We start from the raw sequence: 16,577 nt of genomic DNA, 5'->3' as shown, positions 1-16,577 counted from the left end.
GAGGAGGGGGGTCTCTCAACTGGCAGGATACAATGACTGGATGAACATATTAATGTTTTTTTATGCATCAGAAGGAACATAAAGTGTATTCTGTGGTAATCCAAAAGGCAGTAAAGCAAGCATTTTTGTCAGGTAACACAAAAGTCTTCAAAAAAAAAAAATCCTTACCTTGACCTTTTGGGGGCTTTTACCAGAAAAATAAAAAGCTTCATAAATTAAAGTCAGTGACGTTTCTGCACTGAGCATTATTTTGTATCTGTAACACAGACCTGAGTTTAAAAATATAAACTGACAGCCTAGAAAAAAATAAAAAAAATGAACAAATTCACAAATCTGTAGGAGTTTTTTTTCAGTCTCCATACGGTGCTTTGTCATTATTCTTAGAAATCATATATTTATTTATGTTGTGGAAATTACAACATGCTTTGGTTAATGACAAAAAAAATATTAAATGAATACAAAATGTTGCACCTGTTTTTTGTTAATGCAATGTACTTAAAACATGTTCATATTGCATAAAATACTTTAAGAAAACTGAAACAAGCTCGTCATTGATTTAGGAATTAGAAATAATTCTTGATTCATTTAAAAATAAGAAGAAGACAAAAAAAGGTATAGATATCCCGGAAGGTGTAAAATGATCTAACTGGGGATTTTACAATAAAATCATACTGGGTTATAAAATTCAGGATACTGCTGGCGGATCATTGTTGTTGTTTTTTAGCATAGACACTGTCAAATATATTGATGCTGCTGTTTCCTGTGAGTGTGTCAAATGCATTTTTTAAAATGGACAAAACAATGGAGTGAAGGTCTCCTGTTCAAACAAAGTTAGAGTCTGACACATTTATAAAATGACCTGCAGGTAATCAGTAAGTAAAATATTCTTAAGCCCGAGCGAGCAGAAATGGACAAAAAAGCACTGATAAATTGCTGTGCTCATTGTGAATTCCATACTCAATTGTGGCATTTTCCAGGGTAAATGGAATTGTACATTAAAGTCTGAATATGCCTGACTTTGGGGGAGTGATACATTTTATTTTCCTTTTTTCCCTACAGATGTGGCCCGTGGAAGCCACAGTATTGCAGTGCTTTCAGTGAAAAGGCCATCTTTAGGACCTCTTGATCAATCTGTGACCTTTAAGTACACAGCCATCTCGTAAATAGGAGGGTGCGCTTACAGAGACTTCAAAAGCAAGGGGACCCGATAATTTCAAAATGGAGCGGTGTGGAGTGGCGCTGGTGGGGAGTCCATAAAAGCCTGCCTTGTTCTCAACACACCTCCTCTTTGCTCCACAACAGCCAGTTAGGGTAATAGCTCAAGGGAGAAAGGAGAAGAGAGAGAGAGACAGAGACAGAGAGATAGAGGAGGAGGGATGGATGGAGGGAGCGAAAAACAGGTAATTACTTGTAATCATTGGTTGAGGAAGAGCTGATGATCCCTCCAGTATAACAGATTGTACTGTTCCCCGTTGAAAAACACTGAGGAAGCCGGATGTGGCACTGTCGGCAGTAACGACTGGGAAATTAGTTGGTAACCTTAAACCCCCTTCGCAATCATGGAGAAATACTCTTTCCCTCTTTCTCTCCTTTTCTCTCTCATTGAGAGGAGTTATATAAATCTCAATGTTCCACTCAATAAGCACCGTATAAGTAGGGACTATGGGTCCTTTATTATATTACAATCTTTTTTATTTAGATTGCACATCAAGTAGAGGGAAGTAGCTGTGGTTCAACAAGGAGACATGGTGATACAAACAGAAATATGTAAGTGAGAGACAGAAGCACTTGGAGTTGTACCTCAATCTTCAAAACATATTCGCGGAATATTTTGAAAAACCCATCAGATCTCTGTGTTTAGTCAAATTTGGTCGGGTTCTGGTTAAAACTAAATCACCGAGTCAAATATAAGCTGTGTCCACCAGGCAATCAAAGTGAAATGTGATTATTATTTTTTAAATCCATATGCTGCAACAAGATTCTCCTGTAATGCCCCTGCAAATAGCATCAGGTTTCTGAGCCTGGCTGTCCAGCAGCATTATCAATTGTCTGCTAAAACCATGTACGTCAAACACAGACTACACCATTAATTAAATGAAACTGCCTCTAACCATTTGGTAGAATGTGCCATAACCTTTTCCAGAAATTACTGCCCATTGATTGTTGCAACAACTATTACTTCTCCTTTTTTTTTTTAAACTGAAAAGCATATTTTAGTCCCTTACAATAATAGACGAGAGAACTGCAGTATAGCACAGGTAAAGCCAAAGAGGAGACATTTGTAGAAGAAGTCATGACCAAAAAAAAAAAAAGTGGAAAATAAAATCAAACATATATCCAGATCAATTCCAGTAGCCCAGCATAACACCAGTTTTTCAAAGTGCACTCAAACTATATTTACATCACTTGGGTTTCATATTGCATAAAGCAACTTGTGCAGTTAATATCATCAATGCTGGGCTACAAGAAGTGTGGACTTTAGCAGAGCCAGTGACACAAGAAGAATTATTGATTTTGAGCAGTGTCTCTTCTTGGGCTCCGTGTGACTAGACAGTGGCCTCGTCACATTGGGGGCCTTTAGTGAATCAATTGGGAGCACTTGTGCTGCTTGTACCTGTTTGTAACTGATAAGACAGCACTTCAGACAACTGATAATGATTAGCTGAGGATAAACAGAGCAAATCAAGATACTCAGGAGGAGCAAATGAAGAAAAATATGGAAGAGCAACATTGATTCTCTTCTAATTAAACTGTAGTACTTCTTTTTGGTTTTCTCACTATTTTGCTTCACACACACGCACACACACAATTATTAATTTTATTAGACAGGGGTGTTTTAACTATAATGCCCAACAAGAACACAAATCCTTAAGCTGAAAATTGCATTGTGATATTTTCTTGCGTGACAAGGTGTAGTAAGTGGGTATTTTGTTGTCACTGAAGACTCATGAGATCACCACAGTTTCATCCATATCCCATAATGTTGACACGCAGAGCCCATACCCTGATCCTCCCCCACATGAAAAGGGAGTCATGAGATTCAGTTTTGACCCAGATGTTAAAGAACATACTGTGCACGAGCCCATTGTCTCAATTTCTCATTTTCTTCTGCAACATAATATTTACTGAACTGATTGAATTCACTAACTTTTATATTTATGTTGCATGAGAAAATGCAAATTGCTCCTTTCATGAGTAAAAAGTAATTGACCGAACTGATCTCTGATGGGTTGAAGATTAAAAAAATAGATGAGAAAGACAGGGCCATAAAATATGAATGAAAGTCGAGGAGGGTTGACGTTTGAGGGCAGATGCCTCTTGTCCTGACATGTGACAGGGCTAACTGTTGTCATGGGAAGCCCATCACTTAAAACAGGCCAGATCAAAATGCGCCGCTGGGAGTTACGCCTTCCGTCAGCACTGCCAAACAATACCACAGCAGTGCAGGCGTAACTCTTACTCTCAATTTGTTTTCAAAATTACAGTATCACTAGCACGTTATCCACACCCATGCAGTATCCTATTTTTTGAAGCCCGTCTTAGCCATTGCATAGTTTTTGTCATGGCAATTCAAAAGGAATTACCAATAACACAGCTAATAATAAAAGACTTGTAATGGATACACGGGGGTTTGTCGTCTTGCTACAGTTTAATCTGCCCTGCAGTTACTCCAGCAGTGGAGGACAGGTAATGTGAGACTCAAAGATTCGCTGCATTAGTTCTGCTTAGCTAACCGTGAATGCTAATTGCAGGAAGAACAAACTACTATTCTCCCCTCCTTTTCCTCTCTCCACCCATTTGGACAACAGTAGCGCTCATTGGAAAGCACAGAGAGTGTTAGACAACTTTACATGAAGAGGGAACAAAGAAGGTTGTTCTGCAAGCGATATTCAATATGTAGAGGGGAAAACAGTCGAACATACTGAGTTCCCCACAGCCATCTCATAGAAAAATCAATATAAATCTTCAGGACATAGCTTTAACTTTACCTTGCCAGGTAGGATGCTGCGTGGTCGCCTTTTAGGCCATATAGTGCAAAATATTGTTTTGTTTTAGCTATAATTAGATATAAAAAATCAAACATTTCTTAAGCCTAAACATATGCACATGGGGTATTCATGAGGCACCGATTTTAAAATTGTGTCTACTGGAATTTCACACAGCGTGACCGAAGACAGAGTACAACATGAAACCAATTGCAAGAGCTCACAATAGAGACCTAAAGTCCCAACTTCAAGAGTGTTCTTATGGAAAGGAACCCAACCATGACATGCCTTCATGTGAAAACAAAACAATAAAAGAAGGAGAACTATGAGTTAAATCCAGTACTAAGACTGATACTGATACTAATCTGTGGGCAAGGTCAAAGACCCAGTTACACACCAGAGGCTATAAAAGTTCAGAGGTGCTGGTCAGCCTGAGCTGTGAAACCTGTGATCACTCACTGAGGTTCTGACCTGGGCAAATGAGAGGCCACTACCCTGGTGGCAACCATTCTCTCCTATCAGTCTTCTATCCAAACATCTATAGACTACCTGCAGGCCCTCGGGAAAGAGATATCATATAGCCACTGTACCAAGCACTTCTGTCTTTACCTTGCAGTGGAGATTTATTGTAATTAGAAGATTCCTTTACAAAAGCTTGGATCTGCGTTTCTCCAAGGCTCTCCGTGCGGTCCCAAGGGGGACACCTTTTGATCTCGACCTTCGAACCTTAAGGGTTAATCCCTTTCTTTGCAAATGAGTTTGACATGATGGACCACTTCCTAACTGGCAAGTTGCTTGGGTCATGCTGGTTTAACAAGTGTATGTTTTACTTCACACACTCTCCAGTGTCTTTCCAGATCAGTGGTTTTAAAGTGTGTCTTTTGAGCTACCATAATAGAATCATACACGCTTGATGTATGGAAAAGGATCAAATAGTGAAGTACTATAAGAGATGTAAGAATAAAAAACTTAAGGGCTCACTTGCATTTGCGCCTTTGAAACCACATAATAATTAAGTTTATACATTTGTGACCCAATCAGGCTTTTAAAATGTGTTGAAATTAGTTTGCGTATGCCACTGGGAGTATTGCGTGTTTTCTCTCTTTTGTCTGTTTCACTGTTCCTCCTACTGTGTGTTAGCTTGATCATGCTGATGGCTATGGTAGCTCCTTAACGATCAGAGACCCTGGAGAAGAGGTGGTGTCGAGTCCCACCCTGCAGCATGTGGTTTGTAAGTTTCTGCCCCTCCCCACCTCCTTCTTTTCCCCAATCAGATTAGTTTGTCTAAATAGTGAGAGGGAAGGTTGTTGCCAGTGAGCCCTTCAGGCTTAGAAGAACAGGTGGCCAAGTGCTGAAATGGTTTCTCTGGACTGAACTGAAGAAATTATGTTAATGGTGGCCTGTATCCAAGATTTCATAAAGATTTTAGCAAATAAATTAGATCGTACTATCCATTAATTTCAAAGCAGATTCAGAATTTTTTTTGAATGAAATTCTTAAATAAATACATTGAATTAATAAATCTGTTTGTGTGCTTCAATCGGCAATAAGACTTTGTTTCATTGCAAATCCTTAGAATGCCTTTTTACATATAGCTATACTTTCACATTCTACCTGCAGATGTTATTCTGATGGATTATCCAGTAACCTTTCCCGAGCACCTATGCAAAGTTTGCCCACCTGCAGGACGACTGGAATCTCCCCTGCTAAAGCACCTCCTCCTCTGTCCACCAGGAACGTGCCTCGCCAGCCGCCTAGGCATGAGACGGATTGCTTAGAGGTGCAGAATTAGTCAGGTCAGGGAATCCTTGGCCTTAGGACTGGCTAATTCCTTTCTAATGTGATGACGATTCTTTTGAAGAACCAGTCTCTCACTGGCCAAATCTCTTTAAAAGCATCTTGGGGGGTGCAAAAGGGGCCGAGAGGGAGTGCACGGTGGCAGGCCACACCAGGGCCAGAGGGGGGGCTCGGGTTACACCCTGCCTGCCGTGATGCATTGTTGGTGGGACGCGTAGGCTCCAGTGATCCCCCCCACCTCCTCCTCCTCCCCCCCCCCCCCCCCCCCCCAGCCACCACCTCCATCCTCCTTCTCTCAGTGCAGTCCCTCCAAGAGAGGCTGCCACAGAGCCTCACAGAAACTCTGACACCAGTCCAGAGGATGCACTCTGCACATGAAACCTTACACTCAACTAATGGTTACAAATGTGTTTTCAAAGAAATCCCAGGTCTCTCTCATATAAGCCATAGACTGACACTCCTGGCTGTGCATATGGACGCACACACACTCACTGCCATGAATATGGCCATGCTAGCAGACAAATTTGGGGAGAATTGTTGTTGCTGAACTCTCAGATTTAAAAAGGACTGTATGAATGTCTAGATACAGTATGAAGTTCTTACTTGAGTTCACGCGTGTGGGGAACAGGACAGAAAAACTAAAACGGCCTATAATTTAGATATTATTTACTGTTTAGAACAAAGATAACCAGACATCAGGAAGTCCGCTCTTTGATAAATTCCCTTTAGAGATTGCAGGTGTCTTGTGGCTTTGACTGACACTTCACACAGATTTCAGTGACCTCTTGCTTTCTTTCCTTCATTCCCTCAAAGACAATGTATTCCCTTCCAGGGGAGTGATCCCTAATTAGCTGTCAGGTGATAGTGTGCTGCTTTCATTGTACTGCCTGCTGCTGCACTGCAGGCTATGTGATCACCAGTCAGTCTCAGACTGAAGTGATAGATCATCTCTCTATACGTGAGACCCCTGCAGCTGAAAGAGACCACTTGGTCCTTACAAAGAGATCGCAACTCTCGTGTTAAGAAGACCTCAATATCATATCTCATAACAAATGGATCACTGGCCCAGAAAAGACAAAGGAATCACTTGAGAATATGCCTGTGCTCTCACTAATAAAAACAATAAGCAGTGATGTGTTTATCATCCACCAATAGATGACTGTGGACTGGATTTGGATCTGAATTATTTTGTGTCTTTTATGTGTGTCAGTTTGTTCAGTGTAGGGGATTTTAATGGCGAGAATATTGTCATATCATGTTCCAACATTCAGTAAATCTGACAAAGTCTTTTATAAAATCACAATCACATATTGCCATAAAAGTGCAAAAAATAACTATCCTTTCTTGTATTTTCCAATAAAAGCCATATCTTCTCACTTCCCAGGATATGACAGGGCATTCCTGATATAAAAGATATGATTTCTTCCTGTCTGTCTGTTAGGTCCACTGCAGGCTCCAGACAGTTCCAGTATCCACCCAGGCAGCAGAGGGACCTTGTTTGAAGGTCATGTCAGCACCAGGGCGTAAACGTTAGACCTTTTTGTGGTCAGGGTAAATGTACAAGGCCGCCCTGCGGGAGCACTCCTTCCCTCTCTTTAATCGGCGTGTAACAGGCCCTTGTAGAGCCAAACTGTCTGCGACACATCAGCACTTAGAAATAAAAACCCCTCACCCAACCCTGCAATGGCTGCGGTTGGAGAACAGCAGCTGGATCATTTCAGAGGGACAGCACAGACAGGTCTACTAACTGATGGGGAACAGGAAGGGAAAATCCATCGTAAGCTTAAATTCTGCATGTCTATAGCATGTTTAAACTCTTGAATATAACATAGTTATTTATTACCTACAATATAAGGTAATGAGCAGCTCTCCTGATAATGTTATCAAGAGGAAAATTACGGAACTGGTTCAGTACCTTTTTTTTTTTTTGACACAGTGGCAGTGCAGATACATTTTATGGCACCACTGTTGTCTTTTAGTGCTATAACAAATTGACCTAATTTGGATTCCAGCTTCTTTTTTTCCCCCAAAACAGTGTTGAGATTTGTCTCTCAGTAAAACTGGATTAAAGTTTAGACTCACTGGCTTAATAGTAAACCATGAATGTAAAATGTAGCCTTAAGGAATTAGCATGCTTTGTGTTCCCCTGTGATCTGGGTTACATGCCCAGATTATTTTAAAACTGTGTTTGTAACAGTTTTGTTAATGCTCCAATATTCAGCTCTGTAAAGCGTACAAAGTTAATGAGACAAAACAGAGAATATGCGGCCATCTCTCTGTCAGTGAATCCAATCATTTGAAGGAGCCGAGAAAGCAAACTTAACAGTTCTAATGCTCCAGCCGAGAAACTTAATTTACCAATTTGCAGGAAGACAAGATGGCAGGAAACAAGCCAATTTGCCACGTGTGCAGCGCACAACAAACCCCAGCCTTGCTCCACAGCCTCATGAGAGGTAATTATCCCTAAAAAAGAATGCCATGCTGTATTAAGATGAAGCCGCATCAAAACGAGGGAGACAGCCTCATTACAAGTAATTATGAGGGAATTAGAAACATCATTTAACTAAACGAGCAAATAATGTCCAGGATATTGAAGAAGCTGCCTGCACTTCTGCCGACCACTGCAAGTCCCATTACAAAAATTGTAGGTCTTTAATAGAATAATGACATGCTTTATCTTCCCTGCCTCTCTCCGAGAGGGTCTTGGAGCAGAGGGGAGGGCCGAGGGAGAGAGGGGAGGATGTGAAAACAACTGTTGCAGAGCTCTCTGTCTCTGTGGTCTCATGGTTGAGCGTGTAGCATAAGGCCTTCAAGATAATCCCCCTATTATCCTTACAAATACAAAATGGAGTGCACAAAATTATATCTCACATCCATTATTGTGTCAAAGGTAATGCTAATGGACTTATCTCTAAAGTAATAGCCAAATTCTCTGCACATACTGTAGTCTATAATAGTTTGATGCATATTGACCAGAGAAGGGCACTTCAGAATGAGAGTTTCAAGAAATGGTCGGTAATTTTACAATTACGCACAGTGCATTTTGCCATTAAAGCGCTAGTCCACATTACTGGGTAAATATTGTTCTTGAGTAGTTTGACTTAGGCATGGAAAGGTTTTCATTATGGTTCAAATAAAAGAGATTTTTCTATTCGGCCTTCAGTTTTTAAACAGCTTAAAATATACAGTATATTAATGTAGACAGTCACAATATCACAAGTTTAACTAAACTGATTTTGAGACTGAACACCATTTTTGTTATTTTTAATCAAATAACAGACTTAAACTTTTAAAAGGCGTATTTATCTATTTAAAAGATATAGCTCCTTATTACAGGTTTTCATTACAATTTTGGTTTAAAGTAATTTATAAAGCTGTAACTTTACCTTATTTCATTTAATAAACTTAGTCCATATGTTGCATTTACTGCGGCCATTTGCCTGGTAGCATATTCCTCCCCTGTTAAGGCGGGTAGAGGCTGTAGAGGGGGGACAAACACAATTTCCCTTCAGCTCCTTCATTTCCAGTTGATATAAAACAGAATCATGAAAAATCACTTCTGCTCCAAGCTCTCCTTTTTAACCATTAGCCCATAAATACAGAAGCTGGTTAAAGCCAGCGGATGACAGGGCCTGCCTCAAAAATCTTGTTACGCTCCTCTCAAATTCATTTAGGGAGCAAACAGGTCTTGAGAGTTGTCTGGCTTAATGCATTGCGATCGCTTTTAAAACTCTTGTCTTGAGGCAGACCCGGGGCTCTGCATCTGCTCGTGGTGTTATACTTCATAACCTTCCACTCTAATATGAAGCCACACATACCCTCTTTAAATCAAATTGGTGCTGTAAATATGTTGGGAGGTAGTTGAAAAGCCCTCATCCAAATAAATGATGAAAGGAAGGGATATTTAAAAAAAAAAAAAGAAGAAGAAGAAGAAATCTTCAGATGTTAGAAGAGAGCATTACTAATGAAAAAGTAAAGTGTTAGATAGTGTTTTTGCAGCCTATATCAATTTAATGTGGTCTCAATTAATTTAGTTTTGATCTTCATTTTATCTCAAGATGTAAAAGAGGTGATATCTGGGGGTTTTAATTCATTACAATTCTGTAAATATGCTATAAAAACTATCCTGAGAATCAATTTGCCGGGTGCACGCTGTCTTTGCTTCTCCCTCTCCACACTGTGTGTAGCCCACAGTTTCCATTACTCCCATCATAAATTATACCACAGAGTGAATTACACTTGCTTTTCACCTTACCAGGCAGGTTTGATGAATCCTAAGGCACAACATATCATCTCAACAAATCTTCATCACCATGCCAGTCGCTGTCTCTTCGCAGTTTAAACCACTTCAAATCATTTTCATTGCCTTGCTATTAAAATTTGTAATTCACGCCTGCCATTGCAGTGATACATAGTTACATCGAACCCCATCCCCCCCACCCCACCTATTCCTCTCTTTCACTTTGGCTCTTATTTTCTCCACACATCTCTCTCCCTCTCGCCTTGTCTTCTAAATCAAACAACTTCAGGTGACAGGTCATGCAGATTTCCCAGAAGTCAGTGGGGTGCAAACATTCATCCAAAAGAGCAGCATATTACCGTCACACCTGATGACATAATGACCACTTGGAAACTAATAAACAGCTTCATTCAACCAAAGCTATTGCTCCTTTTCATAAGTGTTACTGTCCCCCATCGCTCTCTCTATCTCTCTTTTCACTCTCTCTCCTATCTGTCACAAATTCATCCTCCTGCACCTCACCTCTTCGCTGCTGCTGGAGTTGCCCATAAATCACTGCTGTTGTCTAACACTATCCATTTTCCCAGAAACACAGGGCGGCTGTTGCAGAAATTGGGTCAGGCATAATCTGCAGGGCAGCAGAGCCTGGCTAGTCATGATTCTGCTAGGTAATGTAGCCATTAGCACACAGTGAGAGATTGGTGGGATGGGTAGAAGGGCTTGGTTGGGTGTGTGTGTTGGGGGGGCTTGTACATGATGTGACACCCAAGAAAAGCTGGCAAATGACACAATTTTATCGCTCCCCATCAACCACAGGACACGTGCATGTGCTTCTGAGTGAGTGCGTGTATGTGTGTGAGATTATGGTCAGGTTTATGGTTAATATTTACATTTATTTATTGTAGTGAATTGTTAATAGATAGTAAACACTGACAGGGTGAGCTGATTTAGTGCAACACGCCTCTTGAAAACCTAAACAAGCTCATGTGTTAACCAGACACACCACATGTGGTGTCCAGAATTCTTAAGGGAGCTGATAAAATAATTAACTACACAGACAGATAAAGAGCACAGTCTAATGACAGCCAGTCTTAAAGTTTGACAAAACGCCTCCTTCTTAGGTTTCCCCTTACAAGTCCTGATGCTTCAGAGCCGCAGAAGGCAGACTTCAAATGAGAGAAGATCCCGCCCAGAGGCGTGATTGGCCAGTGATAGTAAGCAACTCTTTTCCAGCCTGAAATGTGCTTTATCTACTTCTTATAAAGCCATGTGCCCTGGTCACCAATCTCTTAATTTACAGAGGAGTTCGCTGGTCACTAGCGTATACAAAAATATGACTAAAAAGGGCAAACTAATCAGATTTAGCTGTATCTCTCTGATGAACTCAATAGATTTAGACAGAGTTTGGTATTTTAGAGTATTTCCAGGCTAGTGTACTTAGCAATCAATATTTCACACCGCATTCCCTCGAAGTACATTTGTATTTCTTAAAAATGTAGTCAGATTAAAATGCACATCACAAGAATCCCACAACCTTTAGTATTATAAAATAACTAATATTTTTTGGTGTAATGTGAGAGCCAATAATCGTCTAGTGTTTCTGAATTTACTATCAGTGTCTTCCCCTTTTTCCCCTGACACACATTTTAGTTGTGGTTAAATCTTACATATAATAAAACAGTTAATTCAAGAATACAACGAGAAAAAATATATTAAATTAATACCCATTAACATAAAAGGATGGGTGCTACTGTGGTCTTCAGGAATCTCAGAACAGCTGAAAATAATTTTGCTTTCTTTCTTATTTACAATAATTCTTAGCCCTGTGTGCTGGGGGGATGTACCAGTGGCAAAGTTTACAAATAAAACCAAGCAAACCAAATTTTTCACTGAAATAGAAAATTTATTGAATGAGAAGGTTATTGTTGAAGGTCTAGATTACAATAGAAACAATGATATTTTTCCTTAAATGGAAGAATTGAGTGTTTCCTGTCAGTTTTGCGTCAGGTGGAGTGAAACTTAAAATATCTTTGACAAACCAATTCGGAATAAAAAACAGTGTAAAAGTCGGCCTTTTTTAACGTATTTTTCAAATGTGATATGAAGGATTAAATCCAGTATTTTATCACTTAAAGAAGAAGGAAGTTAAAATAAAAATACAAAATCGTTATAATAATTATACACATGGTGTATTTTATACATATAGGGAAGCTTGATTGCTTTCTTTCGAGACATACAATAACTGCATAATAAGAGTTTTCTCAACAAAAAAAGTGATACAATTGATATACAAGGCTTATGAGACACCTAGAATGTCGTATTGTTTTGTAATGCTTTTTTCGTGGACTGCAGTGAACATACAGCAGAGTCAATCAGTACTCGATTTTGTTATACAAGTTGTATAAAGGTAACGCTGGCAGGTTGCTTCCCGGGTAGTACAGGGGCGTCGGAAACGCGATAGACCTAGGGACGGGAACACGCAGTAAGGAGTTATCTCTGAAAACCAGCGGCATCCCCACTAGTGTCTGTGCGGAGGCGTGGGCCATGTTGGCCGCCTCCAGTTCAGCAGAGAGCTGTCGTTTCCATTTGTTCCTCCTGTTCTGAAACCACGTCTTGACTTGAGTCTCCGTCAGCTGTAAGCTGGAGGCTAAGCAGGCCCGCTCCGAGCTGCTCAGGTACCTCTTCATGTCGAAGGTGGACTCCAGCTGGTACACCTGACTCCGGGAGAAAACCGTGCGCGTTTTCTTTTTGGCCGAGCTGCCCTGCTTGTCCGCACCGTCTGTTTGTCTCTCCTCCGACAGAGGTGACATTTGATGGCACGGTCTCTCCTGCTCCTCCTTATAATCCTGCAGCAGAGGCTGTGACAGGTGCGGCCGCCGTGCGAGCCCGTCATTTCCAGACAGAAGTCCTTTAGCGGGACCTAAACGCAGCAGGGGGAGAAAGATGTGATGAGTAGGCTATCATAAGCGGTCTATGATTTAAGCGTGCTTTTTAAACGACTGAAAAAAAATGTTTTACATTTTTTAGACATACTCAGTTTGAGAGTTCGTCAAGTGTGAACTCTGACTTGTTAAATCGACTGCTGAAAGCCTGTGACTTTTTAAATAAACAATTCAGCGTGAGTGTGCACGGTGTACAGTAAGCTATTAATTAAATCCAGCTCTATTTAACGCTCAATTGACGACGTGTAGTGCAGCCATTTTGGAAACATGTTTCGTCAATTAGGAGGTTCAATTAAATTTGAAATGAGAGGAAAGACAGAGGGCTAATTATTAGACCTTCCACTCTTCCGCTGCTGATGCGATAGTCTGCGCAGAACGTACAAGTGGCAGCGGATGGTCTGCGTGTCAGTGTAACAATCTCAAACACAAGCTAGTGAAAAGTGAATGAAAGTGCAAACAAAGCATTAAACCTGTTATTTCTGTGAAAAAAGAAACTCAGCTGAATAAGTTTGAAAGTGTATCTGTGGGTGATAATATTGTTTTAATATTTCTTTGGTTTGTAATTTTAATAATAATAATAACAATCCTTACCTAAACAGGAAAAGTTATGGGGTTGGTGCTGGGTGCACGGCTCGCTGTGACCCGTGTCGGAGCAGAAGCAGTCTGCTGAGTCCTCCCCGCCACTGCACTCCTCCTCGGACGACACCGACAGTGAGCGCCTCCGCGGCGCTGGCGGCGGCCCCTTGGAGAGCTCCTTGGTCCCGGAGCGCGGCTCATCGGATGGCGTGCCTAAAATAGACTGGATAGTAAAGCTGGAAATCGGGCCCGACGAGCACTTGCTCCCGCTGTCTTCTGCGCTGCTCATTCTCGCTTCATAACAGTATTGAAGTATTGACTGAATCGGTCTGTCCCCTTGTATTCCGTTATTGCTTTCTACGGGGTTGGTGCGCAAAAAAATTACGAAAGCGCCTTTTGTCGGCTTTTGTCAACACAATCCGGTTTAATTGTGGAGTTTCAACATTGAAGGAGTTGGAGGTGTTTTTTCTAGAGCTCGAGGTACATGAGTGTATTCCTGGTCCTCCTCCTCACGCTCTGGATCAGAGGCAGCAAGGCTGCGTTGCTTCATTTGCATGTAGGTAAGCTCCTCGTGAGCCAATGGCAGCCTCCAGCATGAGCCCGGAAATTTCAAACTCCTGTCTAGGTTTTTTTTCGGGGTTTTTTTTTTTCAGATATGATGAGAAGAAGGAGAAAGCCGAAGAGGAGTATTGGCCTTCATTTTTACATTCACTTAAAACACTCAGACTAGGCGCCCTAATATGCAGACTATGGTCTGTATGACTCAGAAGAGTCACCAAACTTTGACTTCTTTTCCTGTATTTTTATTGCTTACAAGTGTGTTAAAGTATTTCGCTTTAACGCTTACAACAGCTTGGTGTAAGTGCGTCTAAATTGCGTTGCCTTCCATAATTTCAGACAGTATATCTCAGTTTATTAGTTATGGAAATGTATAATACCCATCCAAGAAAAGAGGAACTGTCGTGTCGGCTTTTTCCGATTATGATAAAACTGGCTGGCGTGACGGCAACGCACACACAGTCTTGGAACTAAGACAAAGGCGTAACTCATTTTTCCTGAAAATAATAAACTCATTCCGCGTCCATTATCTACGATTAAGAATTAATTTGATCATTACTGAGCTAATCTGCCTCGTGATGACCGCGCGTGGAGTGGAGGCCGGCTAATTGATTGACTAATTGATTGAAGGTGGTGGGGGCTGAGTGCGCGCGCGCGTGTGTGTGAAGAGGGGATTTGCTTCCCACCACCGCCCATCTCCCACCTTCACCGCCCATGCTCTTTCCGTGCCTCTCCCTGGTTGTGTGTGGATGCGGGACAGCTGCGGGGCTTGAGCTCGAGGTTCGGGCACATTATCCCTCTTTTACTGGTTTGTGAGGAAGCCCCAGACACATTACAAATGGTCAGCTTTAATCATTATGTCAGCGCCCTTCCTGGTAGCAACCCAAGCGGCGTTCGGTGTTAAGACAGCTTGGAAAAGGGAGAAGACGGTGGCTGTGGACGTGATGCTGCTCCTGATGCTGCTGCTGACGGCCGATTCTGTCAGCAGCTGCATCACGGCAGTCAGATGGATGCATCCGGATCCACGCGTAAATATCCTCAACTGGCAGTGGGACCAGCAGCTGCTAAATGATCTTACTAAAACGCTTACGCAGGGGAGGCTTTTACTGAAGGGGGGCAAATATATGAGGGCAGCCAGGGTGGATGCTGAATTTATGGTGGTTACACATAAGGCGTGAAATCTGCAATGACAGTTAAATGGGTTTATTTTATATGCCGCTCCTTTCAAACAAAGACCTTTGTCGGCGCAGGCGCCTTCAACACTTTCAGACGACTTTTTCAAAGTGAGATTGGTTCATCACGGAGATAGTGGACATAACAGACTGCCATTGTGCTGCAGAGAATAAATTAAGCATGTTTTTTATTTTTTTTTATTTAATGTCAAAGTGGTGTTTATAGACCAGCAGTACAGGCTGAGCAGTATAGGTCCTTCTAATGGAATGGAAATGTTCATCCCTTACCTATGTTACATACGTTTCAAGGCCCGGCGAAGCCCAAACAGCAAGGAGTGGGCCTAAGTCCGCGCTCTATCACAATGATAGGTGGTGTATGGCCGCCCTACCGCAATAACAGAACAAGATCTTTAGCAAGAGAGAACGGTCTGAGAAAGACAGATGAAGTTATGAGGCGCTTTGATCTGGGAATCAAGCTTCGATAAATATTAAACAAAGACCCGTTACACGTGTGTATTATGATATATGGCGTGTCCAAGTCTAGAATAAGGAAATTACCAGAGAAAATGATATCAATAAATTTTCTAAGTATAAACGTTGATTATGTTTCGATTTTCATTCAAGAAAGCGGGGCCTGCTCTTTTTTCAGGAGGCGTTTGGGTGCCTCCGTGCGCGCATATTTTGTGTGTATGAGGGTGTGCGCGCCTGAGAGAGAGGGGGGGGGGGGGGGGGGGGGGGGAGAGAGAGAGAGAGAGAGAGAGAGAGAGAGAGAGTTGTAAACGCAAGCAGAGCACCCAAGCCCTGGAGGTGTACAATTTATGTAATCTGAGTGTGGAAATGAACTGGGTAATTTATTGGAAAACACAAAGTCAGGAAGATTGGATCAGTACAGCCTATCCAAGGGCTCCTATCCATCAAGTTCCAATTAACAACCTAACCATTGAGTTTTAATGGCTTTCCAATCTACTGCCCTGATAGACTCATCAATTCCTCGGGGAGAAATTAAGAAAATCGACCGCCCCTCGGCGTTTCAGTGTCATTCTTCACAGCAACTATATGTCAAATTAAAAACACAATTAAAATTTAAACTGTTCCAATCAGACGGTGCCCCGCAACCTATGTTTCACTTAATAGAACTTTGATGAAAATCTGATGCTCGCATTCAATCAGGAAAGCAAATGGGATGGGTTTAAAACAAGATTTCCTCTTTGAGAAGTGTCAAAAGAGTTCTTCAAACGCATGACTTTGGCAACTTGAGGTGTCGACGTCGCTTTTATCTGCACGCAGATTAAGGGAATTCACTGGT

General features: G+C 41.5%; 1 protein-coding gene across 1 annotated transcript; it reads right to left on the bottom strand.

Annotated features, from left to right (window-relative positions):
- Positions 1-11,925: 11,925 nt before the first annotated feature.
- hmx2 (H6 family homeobox 2) lies at positions 11,926-14,052 on the bottom strand. The gene is made up of 2 exons (XM_004551505.2): positions 13,557-14,052; positions 11,926-12,943 (listed from the first exon to the last, which is right to left on the bottom strand). The coding sequence occupies exons 1-2, from the start codon at positions 13,828-13,830 to the stop codon at positions 12,396-12,398; spliced, it is 822 nt and encodes a 273-aa protein (XP_004551562.1). The 5' UTR covers positions 13,831-14,052; the 3' UTR covers positions 11,926-12,395.
- Positions 14,053-16,577: the final 2,525 nt, after the last annotated feature.

The sequence above is a fragment of the Maylandia zebra genome, linkage group LG13, assembly GCF_041146795.1.
Source record: "Maylandia zebra isolate NMK-2024a linkage group LG13, Mzebra_GT3a, whole genome shotgun sequence".
NCBI classification, from domain to species: Eukaryota; Metazoa; Chordata; class Actinopteri; order Cichliformes; family Cichlidae; genus Maylandia; species Maylandia zebra.
Note: the sequence above shows the minus strand (reverse complement) of the source record. Positions and strands in the feature narration are given on the sequence as shown.

Excerpts from the sequence above, each read along its gene's own strand:
- hmx2 (XM_004551505.2), bottom strand. The coding sequence starts at position 13,830 with ATGAGCAGCGCAGAAGACAGCGGGAGCAAGTGCTCGTCGGGCCCGATT. Across the intron at positions 12,944-13,556 it reads CCATAACTTTTCCTGTTTAG|GTCCCGCTAAAGGACTTCTG; the intron begins GTAAGGATTGTT and ends TGCTGCGTTTAG.